The 16,364-nt window shown below is 39.8% G+C and overlaps 1 protein-coding gene across 3 annotated transcripts in view; it reads left to right on the forward strand.

Annotated features, from left to right (window-relative positions):
• FEZ2 (fasciculation and elongation protein zeta 2) overlaps positions 1-14,193 on the forward strand; it is a 59,374-nt gene extending 45,181 nt beyond the window's left edge. For all 3 annotated transcript variants that reach the window (XM_014600017.3, XM_019500605.2, XM_019500607.2), the window contains one exon: positions 9,493-14,193. In XM_014600017.3, coding sequence (XP_014455503.1) covers positions 9,493-9,509 — 17 coding nt within the window. In that variant the 3' untranslated portion in view covers positions 9,510-14,193. The remainder of the gene's footprint in view (positions 1-9,492) is intronic.
• Positions 14,194-16,364: the final 2,171 nt, after the last annotated feature.

Consider the following 16,364-nt stretch of genomic DNA (forward strand, 5'->3'; position numbering starts at 1 on the left):
GTTACTTTTTAAAGCCAGTATTTCTGCTTCTAAATCAGATGTGGGCAAACTATGGCCTCCAGGCTGTATTCAGCCCACCAACTGATTGGTTCTGGCCTGTGGGCACATGGCCTCAAATTGATTGTATCTGGCCCACAGTGCTCTGCATGGGGCCAAGCCCCACTTGCTCCCATCCAGGGCAGCCCACGACATGCTCCTGCCTGGCTTGGCCCCAGCCAGTGCGCACGACTATCCGGCAGGGCTGCTTCTGGTGCGACTACAACCACCTGAGTACTGCTTGGCTCCTCCTCCTCCTCCTGCTGCGCCACTCCAGGCAGCAAGCAGCATGGGTAAGCCATGGGGATGTGCACTAGGCAAAAGATGCGCAGTCAGGTAGAGGGAGTCTGCAGCCGGACAGCTCCTGCCCCAGCACACAGGGTTCCAGCTCCTGGCTGCTTTCCATCTATTCTGCCTCTCTGGCACAATGAGTGGCCACCTGCAGGTGGCCAAGTGGATGGAAGGGGCCAGGAGCTGAAGCTAGAGCCTCGCTAGTTGGGGAAAAGCCACCTGGCTGCAGCTTCCCACCACATGGGTGGGCATTGCTAGTGTACATGCCCACGGGTTCCCTGCACTGCCTGCTGCCCAGAGCAGAGCAGCTGGGGCAGGAGAAGCCACTGGAGGTAGGGGGAGCTGAGCAGTACCTGGGTGGCTGCAGCTCCTCTGGTAGGAGCCCCACCAGAAAGCTGTGTGCATTGGTCAGAGGCAGGGCAGGCGGGAATATGGCACAGGCTGCCCCAGGCGGGAGTGGGCAGGGGTCGGCCCCACATAGAGCGCTGTGGGGGCAGCCACAGGCCAGATTGGGGGGGGATGAGGACCACACGTACACTGCAATGCCCAGGTGACCTCTGCTGCACATGCTCCCTGCCCCTCCGTCCCCCTTCTCTCCCCTCACATCTGACTGGCTTCCAGGACCTGGTGCACGGGCAGCCTCTCACATACATGTTCACTCCCCCACCCCACATGCCCACCCCTCCACATACCGTCACACACAACTCCACACCCCAGACACCCACATGCTCAACCTGCCACACCCACACATAACATATAAGAATGAGACTTTATTTTGTGCTATTATGCAATTGCCTCTATATATACTACTCAGAAACATCAAGATATTTTTAATATAATTAAAATATGTTTTAGTTGATGTTTGATTTTTACTATATGAATTGTTTTTTATCTGTAATTTATTAAAATGATATCTGCTGAAATAATGTATGTGTGAAGCTCTCAACAGCTTACCAAAACTTGTCAAATGGCACTCCGGCCAAAATAATTGTCCACCCCTGTTCAAAGCAAAGAAAAAGCTTAATAATCTTACAGTTTTGGAATAGAAAATAATTTGTTAAGTTTGAAGAAGTTTATATGTTTAACATTTCATAGTAATTTTCAGTTATTTAAATACTGATCATCGTGGACACATCCTACCCTATTATTTTCATCAACTAGAATCATGACTGATGGGTTAAGTGACCCACAGGATCTCTCAGGCAGTTATCAGTTCAGACCTTTGGCATCGTTGTCCTAAGTAATCCTGGAAGATGCATCACAGCCACAGTTGAAAGTCTTCCAAAGGTTCAAACTCTCAATAAATAATCAACTCTAAACACTGTATACAAAGGTGAAAATTCCAAATTATGACACTTCCTGTTATCTGAAGAAATTGTGGTAAATTTAATTAGTCTAGTCTTAAACATAGGCAGTCTTAAAGTCTAGACTTATTAGTGTTGGGGAATATCAGAATGGTCTCTCAGAAAAAGTAGAAGAGAAAAGCAGAATGAACAACAGAGTGGGGAATAAGTTCCCAGTGGTATTCTTTCAGATCAATGCTTGTTGCATGTTTACTTGAGGATTAACACCTGAAAGGTGTACAAAACCATCTTACAAAGATATGGAATTTGTTGTCCCTGTCCAAAAAAAGAATGAAGCTGTTGTCTGTTTAGAACTAAATGTATAGACACACGAACTATTGACACCAAGATAAACTGGAATGAGGCTTTGCCCCCATCAGCTGCGTTTCAGTAACTTGCTATTCACACTCTGTGATTTTGGTGAAGAAGAATGTGGGGTGGGGTCACCAAAGACCTCCTCACTGGTTTCAAGGGAGGAAAAAGAGATTTTAAATCCTACTGTCATATTATGTCAGGAAGAGATTTAGAGATATTTTTTTTAACTAATCCTTGGATTTCCCAGTAGTTATGGCTATAAAACAGAATGTCAGTGTTAGTTTATAAAAGATAACAAAAAATCAGTTAATATTAATGGATTCTGTACCACACTGAAATATTCTAAATCTTTCAGAGTGGGATGGATAAATTTATAGATCTTATATACATTTAGAATGCCTGTTTGACGTTGAGCTCAGAGATATATCAGCTGTGCAGCATGAAGTTTGAGGGGGTGCTTTGTTTGAGGGGTTTTTTTTGGTTTGTTAGTTTCTTGTTTAGGAGGTAGTTTTACTTTGGTCACTCAATCAGTAAATAATTTTCACTGATGAAATAAAAATGAGGCAGCAATAAGTGTCCTCCCAAAACCTCACAGATGTACAATGATTACCATTACAAGAGGGTTATTTCTTAGATAAGCTAAGCAAGAATATTTTGCTGGCCACCAGAGAATGATTTAGCATTTATTGAGTTGCCTTCTGTAAATATTCACTGTTGATTTACCCTTTTTTAAAAATGCCTCAAATTAATTAGGCAAACATATGTACTTATGAGTTGGGAGCAATTTTGGGCTTGAATGGTGGTGGTACTTTGCAGCTCAACTTTTAAGTTTTGTGAAGAAATACACTGACACCAGCAGGAACAAACCATTGGTAATAATTAAAGATTTCTTTTTTCACCATTATGTGTACAGCAGAAGAAATTATGCTCTTTACAGTGTCTCCTTGGAATGACATAGATATTTGGGAGAACTCTCACACTATAGGGACTGAATAGGTAATGAAGTACTCTTTAGTGAAGTACTGACATGGGCAACTAAAGAAGGCTGTGGAATCTCCTGGATGATTTTAAGAAAGGTTAGACAAATCTCTGTCAGTGATGGTCTAGATTACACTTAGGCCACTTACAAGCATTGCATTTCAATCAGGAGAATCATGATTGTCCTGGTAGAAACTACAAGTATATACAGGTGTTTGTTCTATTTCTCTTGGGGGAAACATGCCCCTTATGGTAGAAAGGTATTCCTGGAAGTTCTCCCTTTCAAGAGACTCCCAAAAATGAATGCTTGTACAGTCCTCTCCAAGTCTGGTCCCAGGTGGGCACTGGAGGTGGCAAATTCAAAACCAGTGGGGATGGGCAGCAGGCTCAGGTTCCCACCCCCATGGACTTTAAATGCCCTATGTGCTGCCCAGAATTTCTCAGAAACTTCTATCACTAGAAATGAATAACTCTTTGTGGCTTTAGTCCTGCTTCACTGCCAGGGTTAGATGGTATGTCTGGATAACATCCTTTACATCACCTCCTCTTTATGATTCTGTAAAAAATATCAAGAGATGCATTACCTTTTGGTACGCAAAGCTACAAGCATATGAGGAGATTTCACAGGTTGGATCCGAAGAGTAGACATTTTTATGTTTTATGTATACATACCAGTTGTAAAGACAATTGTAAGTATTGTCTGAACTACACAAAGGAGTATATCATTGCACAAAGTACATACTTACTGAAGGAACAGCATCTATATCTATTTCCCTGATAATCAGGAGATAAAAGTAGGCTCCCACTGTTATCCAGGAACTGCTTATTGAGGTCTGCCAGTATTGCTCAAGCAGAAGCAGTCAACAAATGTAGACTACCACTACACAAATAAATAAATTTCCACTGTGCCATTTGAGGAACTGAAGAAAGGATTCTCTGAATTAAGGAATAGATCAAAATATGTTTTTCCATTGGGAGGCTTTAAGAAAGCACTGATGCCTGCATATTGCAAAGTACATTTGATAGGTACATATTACAACACCAATAATGAAGTCAGCCTTTGACATTGCTTGGCACTAGGAGAGGATTTTCCCTCTGCATCAGCAAGTTAACTTTCAAGAAGTTGTGAGCTTTCCTGTTCTTCTGATGGTATGTCCCCACAAACAAAAAGTGTGATGAAGAGATACCTATGCTTCTCTTAAAGCTAGTTGGAAGTAGGTTATCCTGGATGCATCTACAGGAGACGTTTACTGAGCAGTAGACTACTTAGCTGTGCAATAAATGTCATATATCTACACGTGGGCCCCTGTTACACTGGAGTAAACTAATTAACTCTGCTGCGGAGTTTTTTCGTGCACAGCAGCAAAAAAAAATGTGACACTGACCAGCTGGCTGGGACACAAGGGTGCTTCAGTGCAGGAGCTGCCTGCCATCTGCTCCTGCACTGAAGCAGCCTTGTGCCCCAGGCAGCCCCTCCACAACACTTTGAGGTGGGGGGGAGCAGCCCTGGGCTGGCAGGCTGACCCCCGGGGTCTCTTGCCTACCAGGGCTGCTCTGACCCAGCTCAACATGCTACAGTCCCGAGCACGTGTGCAAATGGCACACCCAGAGCAAAAAAACTGGAGCAATAAGCTTTTGCTCCGGAGTTTATTGCTTTGTATTATATGCAAGTGTAGATTCACCCACTGCTTCTCAAGCAAGTCCACACAGTTTTCTGCTGATGCATCTAATTTCCAGTTCCCATGCTGATGTATGAGAACCTGTAAATTGGTGGGTTCAGGATGCATTGAGGCTTTACTTCATACTACAAAATGTTTCTAGCGACTGGTCTATTATCTGATGTTACAAGGAAAATTCTTTAAAAGGATTATGGCCACAGAATTAAACTTTTCAAAGTAATTCCTTTAATCAGTCTTTGATGGTGCATTATCTAAGAATCATTTCTTATTATTTAAGAATGGTTAATTTCATTCCCGAATTTCAAGGCAAAGTGTTTGAGCTGGATTTTTGAAAGATTAGGAAAAAATAGGAACATCTTAACTAAAAAGAAGACCAGAACAACTGTGAGCATTTAGGCTCCTAATACCGTTTTCCAGACGAACAAGTAGAGGTGGTTAGCTGAGTTAGTCTGTCGTCAGGCAGAAGGCAAGGCAGGGTGGCACCTTAAAAACTGACTCATTCAGAAAGGCATAAGCTTTCATAGGTGGCAGTCTGTTTCAGAAGCATGTGACAAAGTAGGCTGGTGCCTCTGAGACCCTATGCCCTTCTGAATGTGTTGGTATGCCTTCTGGCACAAGAACAGATGGACACTAGAGATGGATACTTTTGTGTCTGGTAATGATAACTGGCCCAATTTTGCTATAACTGAACTGGGGCTTTTGGTAGTAAGATACATGCAAGACAGATTTCTTAGTATCAAGGTCTAGTCCAGGATTAAATGCAGAAAAAAAGGTTATTTACACCATCAAAGGTATTCAGGTGTGTTAAAATCATTTGACCTTTGTGTCACCAAAGTCCTTCTTTTTCCTAAAAGAGTTTTATTTCATAATAATGGGGCATTGTACAGCTCTGGGTGAAATCTTGATAAGACTAAATGTTTTCAATACAGTTTGGTCTTGTTTTTCTAGTCCTGAATACTGTTTCTCATAACAGAAAAAATATTGCTCTTCTAGTTAAATGTCTGTTCTCCTCACCAAACCATTATATCAAGGCACTTTTATCATTGCTGATTAAAGCAGGAAGAAAATATTTAAGAAATTGAACACATACCAATTAGTATGTACAGCTGATGGGCACATTAAGAGAATTAAAGTATAAGCTTGCCACTGTGCTGACAATTTTTGCTCAAAATTTACCAAGAACTTGGTACTGAAGGATAGAAAACAAAAAAAGGTCATAGCGATTTTCAAAAGGAGTGATTCTAGCAAATGCCATCTTCACCATACCTTAATGTAATGCATTGTGTCCCACATGGTCTGCCTGCTGGATCTGGCCTGTGGAGCTGTGTGATCCACCCATGAGTATCAGACCAATCCTGCATGCCACATGCAGTGTACAGGGTTGTACATTACATGTGACACCTGTAGATGAACCCTGCACGCTACTTCCAGAGCTAGTCCATCTCAAGCCATTCCAGAGCCAGCACACAGGACTGGTCTTGTGGGGTGCGACATGCAGTGTGCGCCTCATCCCAGCCCACTGTGCCATGGGCAGGACCCTGCTCTGGGGCTTGCACTGCCTGCAGCACATGGGCTGGACCCCGTGCTATGGGCACGGTCCACAGCACCGGAGGCCAACACAGCACAGGCACTACATGCAGTGCCCTGCCAGACAGGCCCTGCACACTGTTTCCAATGCACATTGAGAGCCTGGGGCCCAAACTGGACTTGCCCTAGAGCTAGTGAGTAGGGCCAGTCCAGCAGGGCATATTCAGTGTGCATGCCATGCCAGTTCCCTGGTCTGTATGCAACACCCGCACTGCAAGGTCCAACCCATGCACCGCCTGTAGTGCAGGCCTTGGTGTGGGGCCAACAAGTGCTGTACAGAGCACAGGGGACCAGCATAGGAAGATGCTGCATTAGGCACCCTGCCAGACCAGCCCTGCATGCTGCTTCTGGTGCAGCCTGATCTGGCACACAGCCAGACCCAGAGATCCTCATCTAGTCACACGGCTGGATAAGTTTATATAATGCAATAAAAAGTGAGTGTGAGGAAGATTTGTGAACCACTAGAGAAAAATGGAACCATGAGTAGGAGCCTACCTCACTCGAGGGCATGGCTGGCTGATTTTGTTTGGAGGTTGTGGGGCCAGCCACCATATTCATGAGCTGATTATGCTGGCCCCTCCTACCCCCTCCCCCCCACACCTCTAGCTGAGGGGCCCTGGCAGCCCTGTTCCTCACCACTGAATGGTTGCAAGGGCTGTCTGTCATGTGGCCCCACCTCTTGCTGCTAATTGATTGACAGGGGTCAGGCCACATGATGGGCAGCCCTCTCAGCAATGCCAGATTTCGCAATTTCTGTGAAATCGCAATTTTCGTAGGTCCCTAACTGTGAGCAACAGAGCTGGTACAGTGTGTTAAATCTTGTCAAATATTATTCCTGTTTTGATGGAATAAAAATCAGTCAGTGAAGTATGTAGATATTCTCTGCATTTCACAAACATTTTTATATAATACGTTGCCAGTTGTACATTCAAGTATGTTTAAAATGGGTTTGAGCCTTGACATAAGGGAGTAATATCATTTTTGTGAAGGATTAATCAATGGTTAATGGTAACTCATTAACTTGGCGTTGGGATGTCCATCTAGCCTGTAGTTTTCATTACTTCATATGGTATTTAATATCTTCATTAATTTATAGTTAAGTGTGTAGGTCAACATATTCATTAATTAGAAAGGGTAGCTTTGTCAAATGGCAAGGGTAGCGAACTGGAATCCCAAGGACCAGCATTCTGCTTCCAGGTGTTCTAGTCATGTGCCATAGAACCCAGAGGCATATCAGTTCACTTCCTACATCGTTAAGTTAGTATCATAAAATAAATGATAAATTATGCGTTTGCATTAGGTATTGGGCGAACTAGCTAACAGAAATAATATAGGCAGAGGTATAACATAGAAGAAATAATAAAAAATGTATTATAACTTTAAAAAAAAACTTGAGCAAAAAGATATAAGACAACGTCTGAAATGTTGGAAGGCAAAATCCTAAAAAATAGCAATGCCAAAAAGAGGCCTTGAGAGCAGATAGATGTGAGCGTATAATTCAGTAAAGTAGTTGGAAAAAAACAGGGTAGCTCAGGTCCTAGACAGATACAACATTTGAAGAGCTTCAGGCTTTTTTGAAGTGCTTCACAGGGCAAGTAGACAGACATAGATGGCAAATATTAGCTCATAATATACAGTGGAATGACACTTCTACAATCTGTATAATATGTACTATTTTCAGTTTACTGTGGCGAGACATATTAGATGCTAGTGAAATATATAGCTCTAACAATAAGTTTGGTGATGTTAAACTCCAAATAGATAACCAGTTATTTTTTTCACTTCTGTGAAGTTAAATCTTCAGTTTTTATAATGCATTATAATATATTAGTTCTATGATAAATAATGCAAATAGAAGCCCAATAGGATTTCTTTATTATTGATATAAGGACACTTATGTATTAAAGTAAGGATATATATTTTAAAAACACTATTTTGAGATCATATGCAAACTTTTAATTATGAGAGTCTTTTTTGAAATATTCCATTATTACAACAAAAAAATTGGCTGGCCTAAAACTTGTACCTAATCTTATCTGCATATTCTTGCTTACTTGATGTACATGAAAAAGTAGCTGTGATATCATGAGAGTTCAAGAAATATGTAGCTATTGATATGACTGGCAAAAAAAAAAAGGAAATACATGTATTCCCTTTTTTTTTTAATTAAATTATTTTGCCAAATTAAGTTTTTGTTAATATTACTAGATATTGAGATTTAAAAGATGGGAACCCATGCCATTTTTACAGTTGTTTCGTTTGCTTATCCTGCACGTGATCTCTTCAAGTTATCCATAGACTGAAACTAATTTTTTTGTTTAAATATAAAAGGGAAAATTAACCTGGTGTTCAGTATTTTTTCTTTATTTTTTTTTACCAGAACCACTTTGCTCAGTTAACAAAGAATTTTTTATGTTTTTATTTTTTTTTAAGTTTTTGTATGTTGTTGTTACACCTGACTTCTTTATTTGTTTTTGTGTTATGCTAGCATTGGTTTGAAAAGTGGATTGCTCTGAGGTTTGTGTCTCTTACATGTGAGATAGGAATGAGAAATGTGAAGGACATGTCTTGTTTCCCCACTGTATGTGATCTGTCGGGTACACACAATGGGCTGATATTGTAAAGTTAACATTTGAAATGTTTAATACGCTCTTTAGGGTTGTTGGATGTAGCTGTGTTGGTCTAAGGACAGACCTGCATTTTGGCTTCTATTCTACCCAGGAGAGCACACAGAACACCAACAGACACTCCCTATGCCTGGAAAAGGGTGTTTGTGCCTGAAAGCTTGCAAAGAACAATTTCCCCAACTATTTAGTTGGTCTAATAAAAGATACCACATTTACCCAAAGAACCATAATACATGCTTTAATATTTCACTTCATGGCAACTCACTGTCTGTCTTGAATGTTTAATGAATATAGTTAATGCTTTAGAACAGAAAACTCAGAACATAAATTGCATAAACCCCCAGTCTAAGACATGACCTCTTAATTTAACTCATTTCTGTGTAACAGTCAAAAAATAGTAGTGGGTTTTGTGACACGTGTGTGTGTGTGTGTGTTTGTGTATATACTTAACACACACGCGCGCACGCACACACATACACGCTCTTGGGGTAAGGAAGCATAATTATCAGTTTCAGTTACTCTAGCAGTAACTCTGTTTTGGATAGGACAGAATTAAGCATTCAGTGTACTATACTCTACAATATTTTTATACAAACTGTTTTTATTGAATTTTATGCATATATTGTTCTTTTGCAGTTCTTTGTCCTACATGAAGAGGACTGCTTTTCTTCAGAAGTAACCATGCTCCTTCCTCTGACAAGAAGCACTCCTTGAACAGTTCATAGTATTTTTCTTTTTATTTGGCACTGTATCTAAACATGTATGTATTTACTTTCTGTGTCTGTCTGAACAATGGGCATGATGACTGAACTCATCCATTTTAACTTAATAGTGCAATGTACTTGAGCATAGAACAAACACTGTACAGTTTTACTCACAAATGTTGTTTTGGCTTTTTAAAATCTATTTTTACATTGTAAAGCATGTAGTAATCCCTCCCACACCTTTTATTGGTGTGAAAGGGAAAAAAAACTTTAAATAATGTAAATAAAGTAAGCTTATAGTTTTAACTAATTTACAGTAAAATCATCCTTGTTTCCTATATCGAACATACAAGAGGGATCACAGCCAAACCGGCACTAGAAGAGTCTATAGAAGTTCTTCAGTGGATACCCCAAAGCATTGGAAACTAAAACTGAGCACTTTTTTAAAGCAGTAATGTGGATTAAAACAATGATATAGCATTGTTCAGGCATTGAGCAAATTTTACAAGGCTTTGACAGGAAAAAAGAATCACAATGTGGCTGCAGCCTTTACTCACTGCTTGATTAATCTGAACATCAAAACATTATGTAATATTTATGTAATTAATTTCCTTTTGTTTTTAGTCTTCCAGTGTTTTTTAATCATGACAGTCCACTGAGATCAGATATCCTGCATTATTGCTGCTATCATGTTAAAAGTTTGATCCTAATATAATACTTCATAGGCCATAGTATATAAACAAGAACTTCACAAGGCTTTATGTGAAAGGATTGAAAAAGTCAACTTAAATGCCCTTCAAGTATTATGTTAAAACTTTTCGTTATTTTGTACCTGTAAGATTTCCTACAAATCTTTTTTTCTTAATTCTGAGTCTGGGAAGATGATGTACCTGCACCTAGGTATCATTGATGAGAGCATATTTTAAAAATCTTATTAAAGGTATAAATAAAATCATACCTTTAAAATCATTGATGATTTTTGTCAAACCTATAGATTAAATCAGTGATCTGAAAGGAAAAGTAATATACTAACATAAAGAGAGAAAGTGGTTCTTTAGGTTTCATTCTTAATTTATTATGTATATATTTTGTGGTAGACTTGAAGAGATAGGGACTTTATAGCAACATAGGAAGTTTTGCTTATAAGCAAAGATTTTTCTTAAGAATTTGCTTCTATGAAAAAGCCTTGGTGAGAGAGAACCTGTAAAACTTCCTACAATGCAGTATTTTTACAATCTGTTTATTAATACCATGTACCATATGAGTTTTCAGTTTCATTAGTGGAATACACTAAATATGATCATGGCTCTCTGTCACTCAATTATGCATTTTTCCTCTACATGCAATTACTATAATTGAACCTCAGTATTATGTGTCTGTCATACCTGTCACTGTTTTCAGGATATTCAGAGTTCAGAACTCTTCAGCACTGTACCAGCTTGTCAGAAGCAGACAGTTGTCTCCCTGTTCAGGTGGGATAATGGCTTTGTGTTGCTTGCCTTTTCAATGAGATGTTCACATGCAGTTGCTGATCTGGTTAGGTCTGTCAGTTTCTGGAGAGTTTGGGTTTTTGGGGGGATTTTTTGACTACTTTTACTTTACCCTTCCTTTAACAGGTCCTCCAAAAAGAAAAACGCCATTTGTTTCCTTAGCTAGTGTTACGACTTGAGCATGGCTCTGTATGTGTTCCTATAGACTGCTGCTTTTCAAGCTACTCTGTTGTAGTTCTTGGCTGAGAGAGAGAATCCTGTTCTCTTATTTCAATACAGAAAGGGAGACACCGTGGCATAAAATATGGTGAGCCCTATCATTGTTCCCTGAAGCACATCTACTCAAAGATATTTCATCAAGTTGTTAGGTGATAAGATTTGGACCTAAAAGGTCCAGAACATTCTGGCCCTGATCCAGAGAAGCACTTAGGCATTAGAGTAATCTTTCTGAATTCAGTGGCACTACTAATGTCCTTATAGTTACACAGGCATAAGTGCTATGGTGGATCAGAGCCAGAATATTCAGGACCTTGCAGAATTAAAGCCCAAGGTCTTTATCACTCAATAAAATTACTCTTATATTCCAGGAAGGGACACGTAAGACAGTAGAGCTGAATGATTGTCTTATTGGGAGTTGATGTTGGTAGAGCGTAGTTTTAATATACAATTCTAACTTAAGTTCCACTCCATGCCTTGTTGGTCCCAGATTCATGGGGTGTCATGTACTGGAGTTAAACTGGCAGGACTATCTTTTAATATATTTCTTTGATGTCCTTAAACATCAATATTTAGACCCAGGCAAAAACTCCCTCTGAGTGCCTGTATAAATCAATTACAGAGAAAAAGAAATAATGAAATATTTTTATATTAGTACTTTTGTTGTAGGGGTGTTTTATGGAATGTTCTACCATGCTTTTAGGACCCAGTACTTTGCCATTTTGAAATGACTGCAGAATATTCTATTCCCAAATTTGTCTGAGGAACACAAACAAAGTAAAATGGCATTGTTTAATTTTAATCTAACTCCCTGGCATCTTATCATTTTACTTACTATGCTAGCTAAAACTTTAACAAAGCTACTTGTTAGGGAATTCTAAAACAAGGTTTTTCCCCATTTAACATGGGGGAGCCCCTCATCTCAGAACTGAGTAGGAGGGCATGGGGAGGAGAGCAGGTGGCTGCTGTGTCTCAGGCTCCAGCTCCTTCCTGGGGTCGGGGCTGTAGCCCCAGCTGCTGCCTGCCCCCCTCCTCCTATCCACCTCTGTACCCCACCATCTTACCCCCTACTCCTCCATTCAGCCTCTGTTCCCCACCTGCACCTCTTCCTCCCTGCTTCCCCATCTCCCCATGGGTGCCAGCAGGCTCTGTTCCCGTTCTAGCCTGGGGCACTGAGCATGGCCTTAGCCAGCCCCCCAAGAAGTTGTGCATGCCCAGGATTTGCAAATATATGCCTCTGATGGAAATACGTAATACTAATGTGGGTCAAGCCTAAGGAGGCAAGTTTTCTTTTAATAAGAATAAAACAAAAAGCCTGAATAAGTGGCATTAAATCACCTGAAGTGCTTGCTAAAGCTATCATAAATGTATAACTGTTTCCCAGTTCATTGGATTCAGGTGCTTCATTTGATAAGTTTACCTGCTGGCTTCCTAGAATCAGCTTGGATGAGGGCAATCTGTCTGAGAGTTAATCCAAATAGACAGAAATCATGCTTATTGGCTAGGAAAACAAGCAGAAAAATGACATTTAATAGTATCAGTTTCCTTCCACTGAATGGCATTTCATCTTACTGCATTCTCAGCTGCTTCTAGATAGACACAGCAGGAAGGAATGTTTTGTCATACATACCAGGTCAGGAAATTGTGACCTTTTTCTTGGCATGCAAACCTTACCACAGAAATTTACATCTCTGTCACTTCTAGATTAGATTACCTAAATATCATCTATGCTTTAATGCCACCAAGAAATTGAAACTAGTGTAGAATGTGGCAGCTTGAGGGCTTAGTAGCAGTGCTTACAGAGAGAATCCAACATCTGTGCAACATCATTATATGGCTTCAAGTTAATTTCCAGAAGCAATTTAGTATGTTGGTTTTGATCCATAAAGCTCTGGAAAATGAAGTCAGTTGATATACTTTAACAGTTCAGTGAGAAAGGGGTTGGAGACAGGAATATTCAATGATAAATCTACAGATCTGAAATACTTTTTCCCTCTTCGATATACCTGCACCCAGATTTGCTGACCATTAAATTGCAATGCAAAATTCAGCTCTTCTTCCATGCTTTTTCTAAGAAAATAGGCTGCATTGGACTGTAAAGTTGCCCTAGTCTGGGTACATTTAGAACATTTTTATCTTAATTTGTATGTTTAATATTTTTGTCTGGAGCTGCATCTGAATCTAAAGACATTCCAAAGATTATCAGAATTTCCATTACAGAAAAACACAAGTAGAAATTAAGCCCGAAAAGCATCTATCGGGATCACGAAGGGGGTTATTTTGGGGTTGGTGGTTGTTTACACATTTAAAGCCTCAGAGAAACCCTGAGACTGATGGAAATGCAGGTAAACACATCTGGTTTAATGTTAGGACAAGCCAGCTTGTTACTCCCAAATTCTCTACATATTAGGCTTTAATGGATTCTAGGGAGTTTATATACTGCATGTGCAATAACAGGTAAGAAATGTTCCCTGAAGACACAAGCTACTAATTATCCTACAATTTAATTTTTCTGCCCTAAGCCAAGGAATTTGAGAGCGGTATGTGCCAATGTTTTGTCCTTGCTAGAAGCCTAATCTCTTGTCCCATTATCCAAATTCCTCGCCTTCAGTTTAGCTCAAGACTTGTTTTTCCCCTCTTCATTTTTATTCATTGACAAATAAAGGCTGACTGGTTAATTGAACTAGTGCAAACAACACTAATGAAGAAATCTCATTACGCAGGAGACATACTTGTTGCATTTTTGTGTTATGTGTTTCTATGACACCCTTTAGAAATGTGTTTTTTAGCATTCAATACAAAAATGAAAATTCTACATCTTCCTCACATTTATAACCATTGAGCTTAAACTGTTTTGTTCTTTTCAAACCAGTCACTTCATGTGTTTGCCTTTGTTAACTTTATTGAATAAAATACTAATTGCAGAATATCCGTTCATTTATTATTTACATAAAATGCTTATAGATTTTTCCAAAGGAATATGAATAACTTCAGTAATAAATCCTGACTGTCTGCATATGATAAAAAAATTAATAAAATGTAAGTACAAAGTTCTTTTAAAATAAAAATGAATTGCACAGAATATGTCCAGATATGGTTTTGGAAAACAAACAAGATTCTAGATTTGGATCTCTCAGCAATTTTACATCATTGTAGGTACTGACTTCAGTGAAATTCTTTCCAATTTTACATCACTATGGCTGCATCTACACATGCGCTTTACTGCAGAGTAGACTAATTAGGTGCAGAGTAAAGTGTCACCATCTACAAGTGCAACAGTATTAAGCCACAGTAAACTAATTAATACTGCCATAAGATAGTTCTGTCCCCCACAATACTATCTCACGGCTGAGTAATTAGCTGTGATTAAATTCATGTGTAGATGCTGGCCATGGGCATAAATTGTACCCAGACAGCAGGGAGCTAGACTCCTGCCTGCTGCCTAGCCACACAGTTCCATACTTTCATAACCCTCATGCCCCAGCTGGCTTTTCCACTGCCTGTCATTGCCACCCAGAACCCAGGGCAGAAGAGGCCCTGGCATAAACTGCACCCCAGTTCAAAGTGCTGCTGTTCCAGGTGCATGTGTAGACTCTGTGCCTGGGAGTAATTTACTCCAGTTCTAATTGCTCCGGAATTTATTCCTTTTAATTAATTGCACATGTAGACATCCTGTGTGATCATAATGAGGTGTGCAGTTTTATAATTACCAGATGTTTGTAATCCTATTATACATAACAATCTAGATTTCCCTGTTGCCTTAAATCCACTAGATGCTAGAAAGACATTTGCCCAGCTTCAGTGGAGATGTGTTATATAGTTAAAAAATGTGTTAGGCAAAATATGCTCTGTCACCTACTAGTGCTGCCATGAGAATTTCAGTTAATTTTATAGATTGAGACAAATTATTAGAGGATTCTGAGAAATATTTTCTCTCATTCTTTTTAGGTCATCCTAAAATTTGCTGATTAAAAAAATCATATTAAACTTTATATGCAAAGAATACAAGGATTAAACTATTTTTTCAGTTAACATACACGAGAAATCCTTCTGTTTTCTAGTCAGCACCTTACCTTGTGTTCTCAATCTTAATACTTGCATTTAAGAAACATCTTCATTAAGATAGACTGTATAAGTGGACGAGGGTGTAGCAAGAACAATATAATAATTTGTTTCTATGTGTTTAGTAAAATCTGGGTTCTATCAGGAGCTTTATATAAAAATGTTGTCAGGACCCAGAACTCCTTGCGTTTTAAAGTGTTTGTAGCATCTAACCTCTGTGTATGAAACATTCGAATAACATCATTATGTTTACAGTATAAAAACCGAAATAGAAAATGTTTCTATGGAGTTAAAATCGTATTAACTTATTAAAGGTCTTACTCTTTAAAATGGCTGTCTTTCTGCTGCCAGTGCCTCTTGGCTGAAGTTCATGTTTAATGAATGATCCTCAAAGCTGGACAGAATGATTCTGTCCTCTGGCATAACCCATCTATCTAGTTTGGCTCAGCTTTGGAATAAGACAGGGAAAGGTTTTCTAAAGGAGATTAACAATTGGCTCTTGCCAAGAGAGTAATATCTCCCAAACAAGCACCTGTCCTAGAAGCTGTGCTCCCACCCCAGCCAAGGAGTGGAGGGCTGGGAGAAGCAGTGGAGCCACAGGCACAGCTCCTAGCTGCCTGGCCCCAGTGTAGAACCTTTTCCCACTCCCAGCTACACCCCGCTGCTAACACACCATAGAAGCTATCTAGTCTGCGTCACACCAGAGCTGGGTTGTTCCAGACGATGTCTTGAAAAGGTTGCAGGCTACTGAGGTAGAGAGTGCATTGAACGACAATGCAAAATCTCTGTTACTTGAATAATGCTGAATTAAATTAGATCAGCAGCCACACTCATCCAAGCTGCTAGGAGATTCCTAAAATTTAAGGATTCCTGAATTTTTGTGGAAGCCCCTCTGAAGACCTGGTAGCTGCTTAAGCAGCCAAGTGTTTCCATAGCATCAACTGCTTGGTTCCTTCCACAATTGGCTAGTGTAAGTTGTCCCAACTAATGATATTAAGGCAGGTGTATACAGAAGCTCTGCCACTGGTAATTTCAG

The sequence above is a fragment of the Alligator mississippiensis genome, chromosome 1, assembly GCF_030867095.1.
Source record: "Alligator mississippiensis isolate rAllMis1 chromosome 1, rAllMis1, whole genome shotgun sequence".
In the NCBI taxonomy this organism is placed as follows: domain Eukaryota; kingdom Metazoa; phylum Chordata; order Crocodylia; family Alligatoridae; genus Alligator; species Alligator mississippiensis.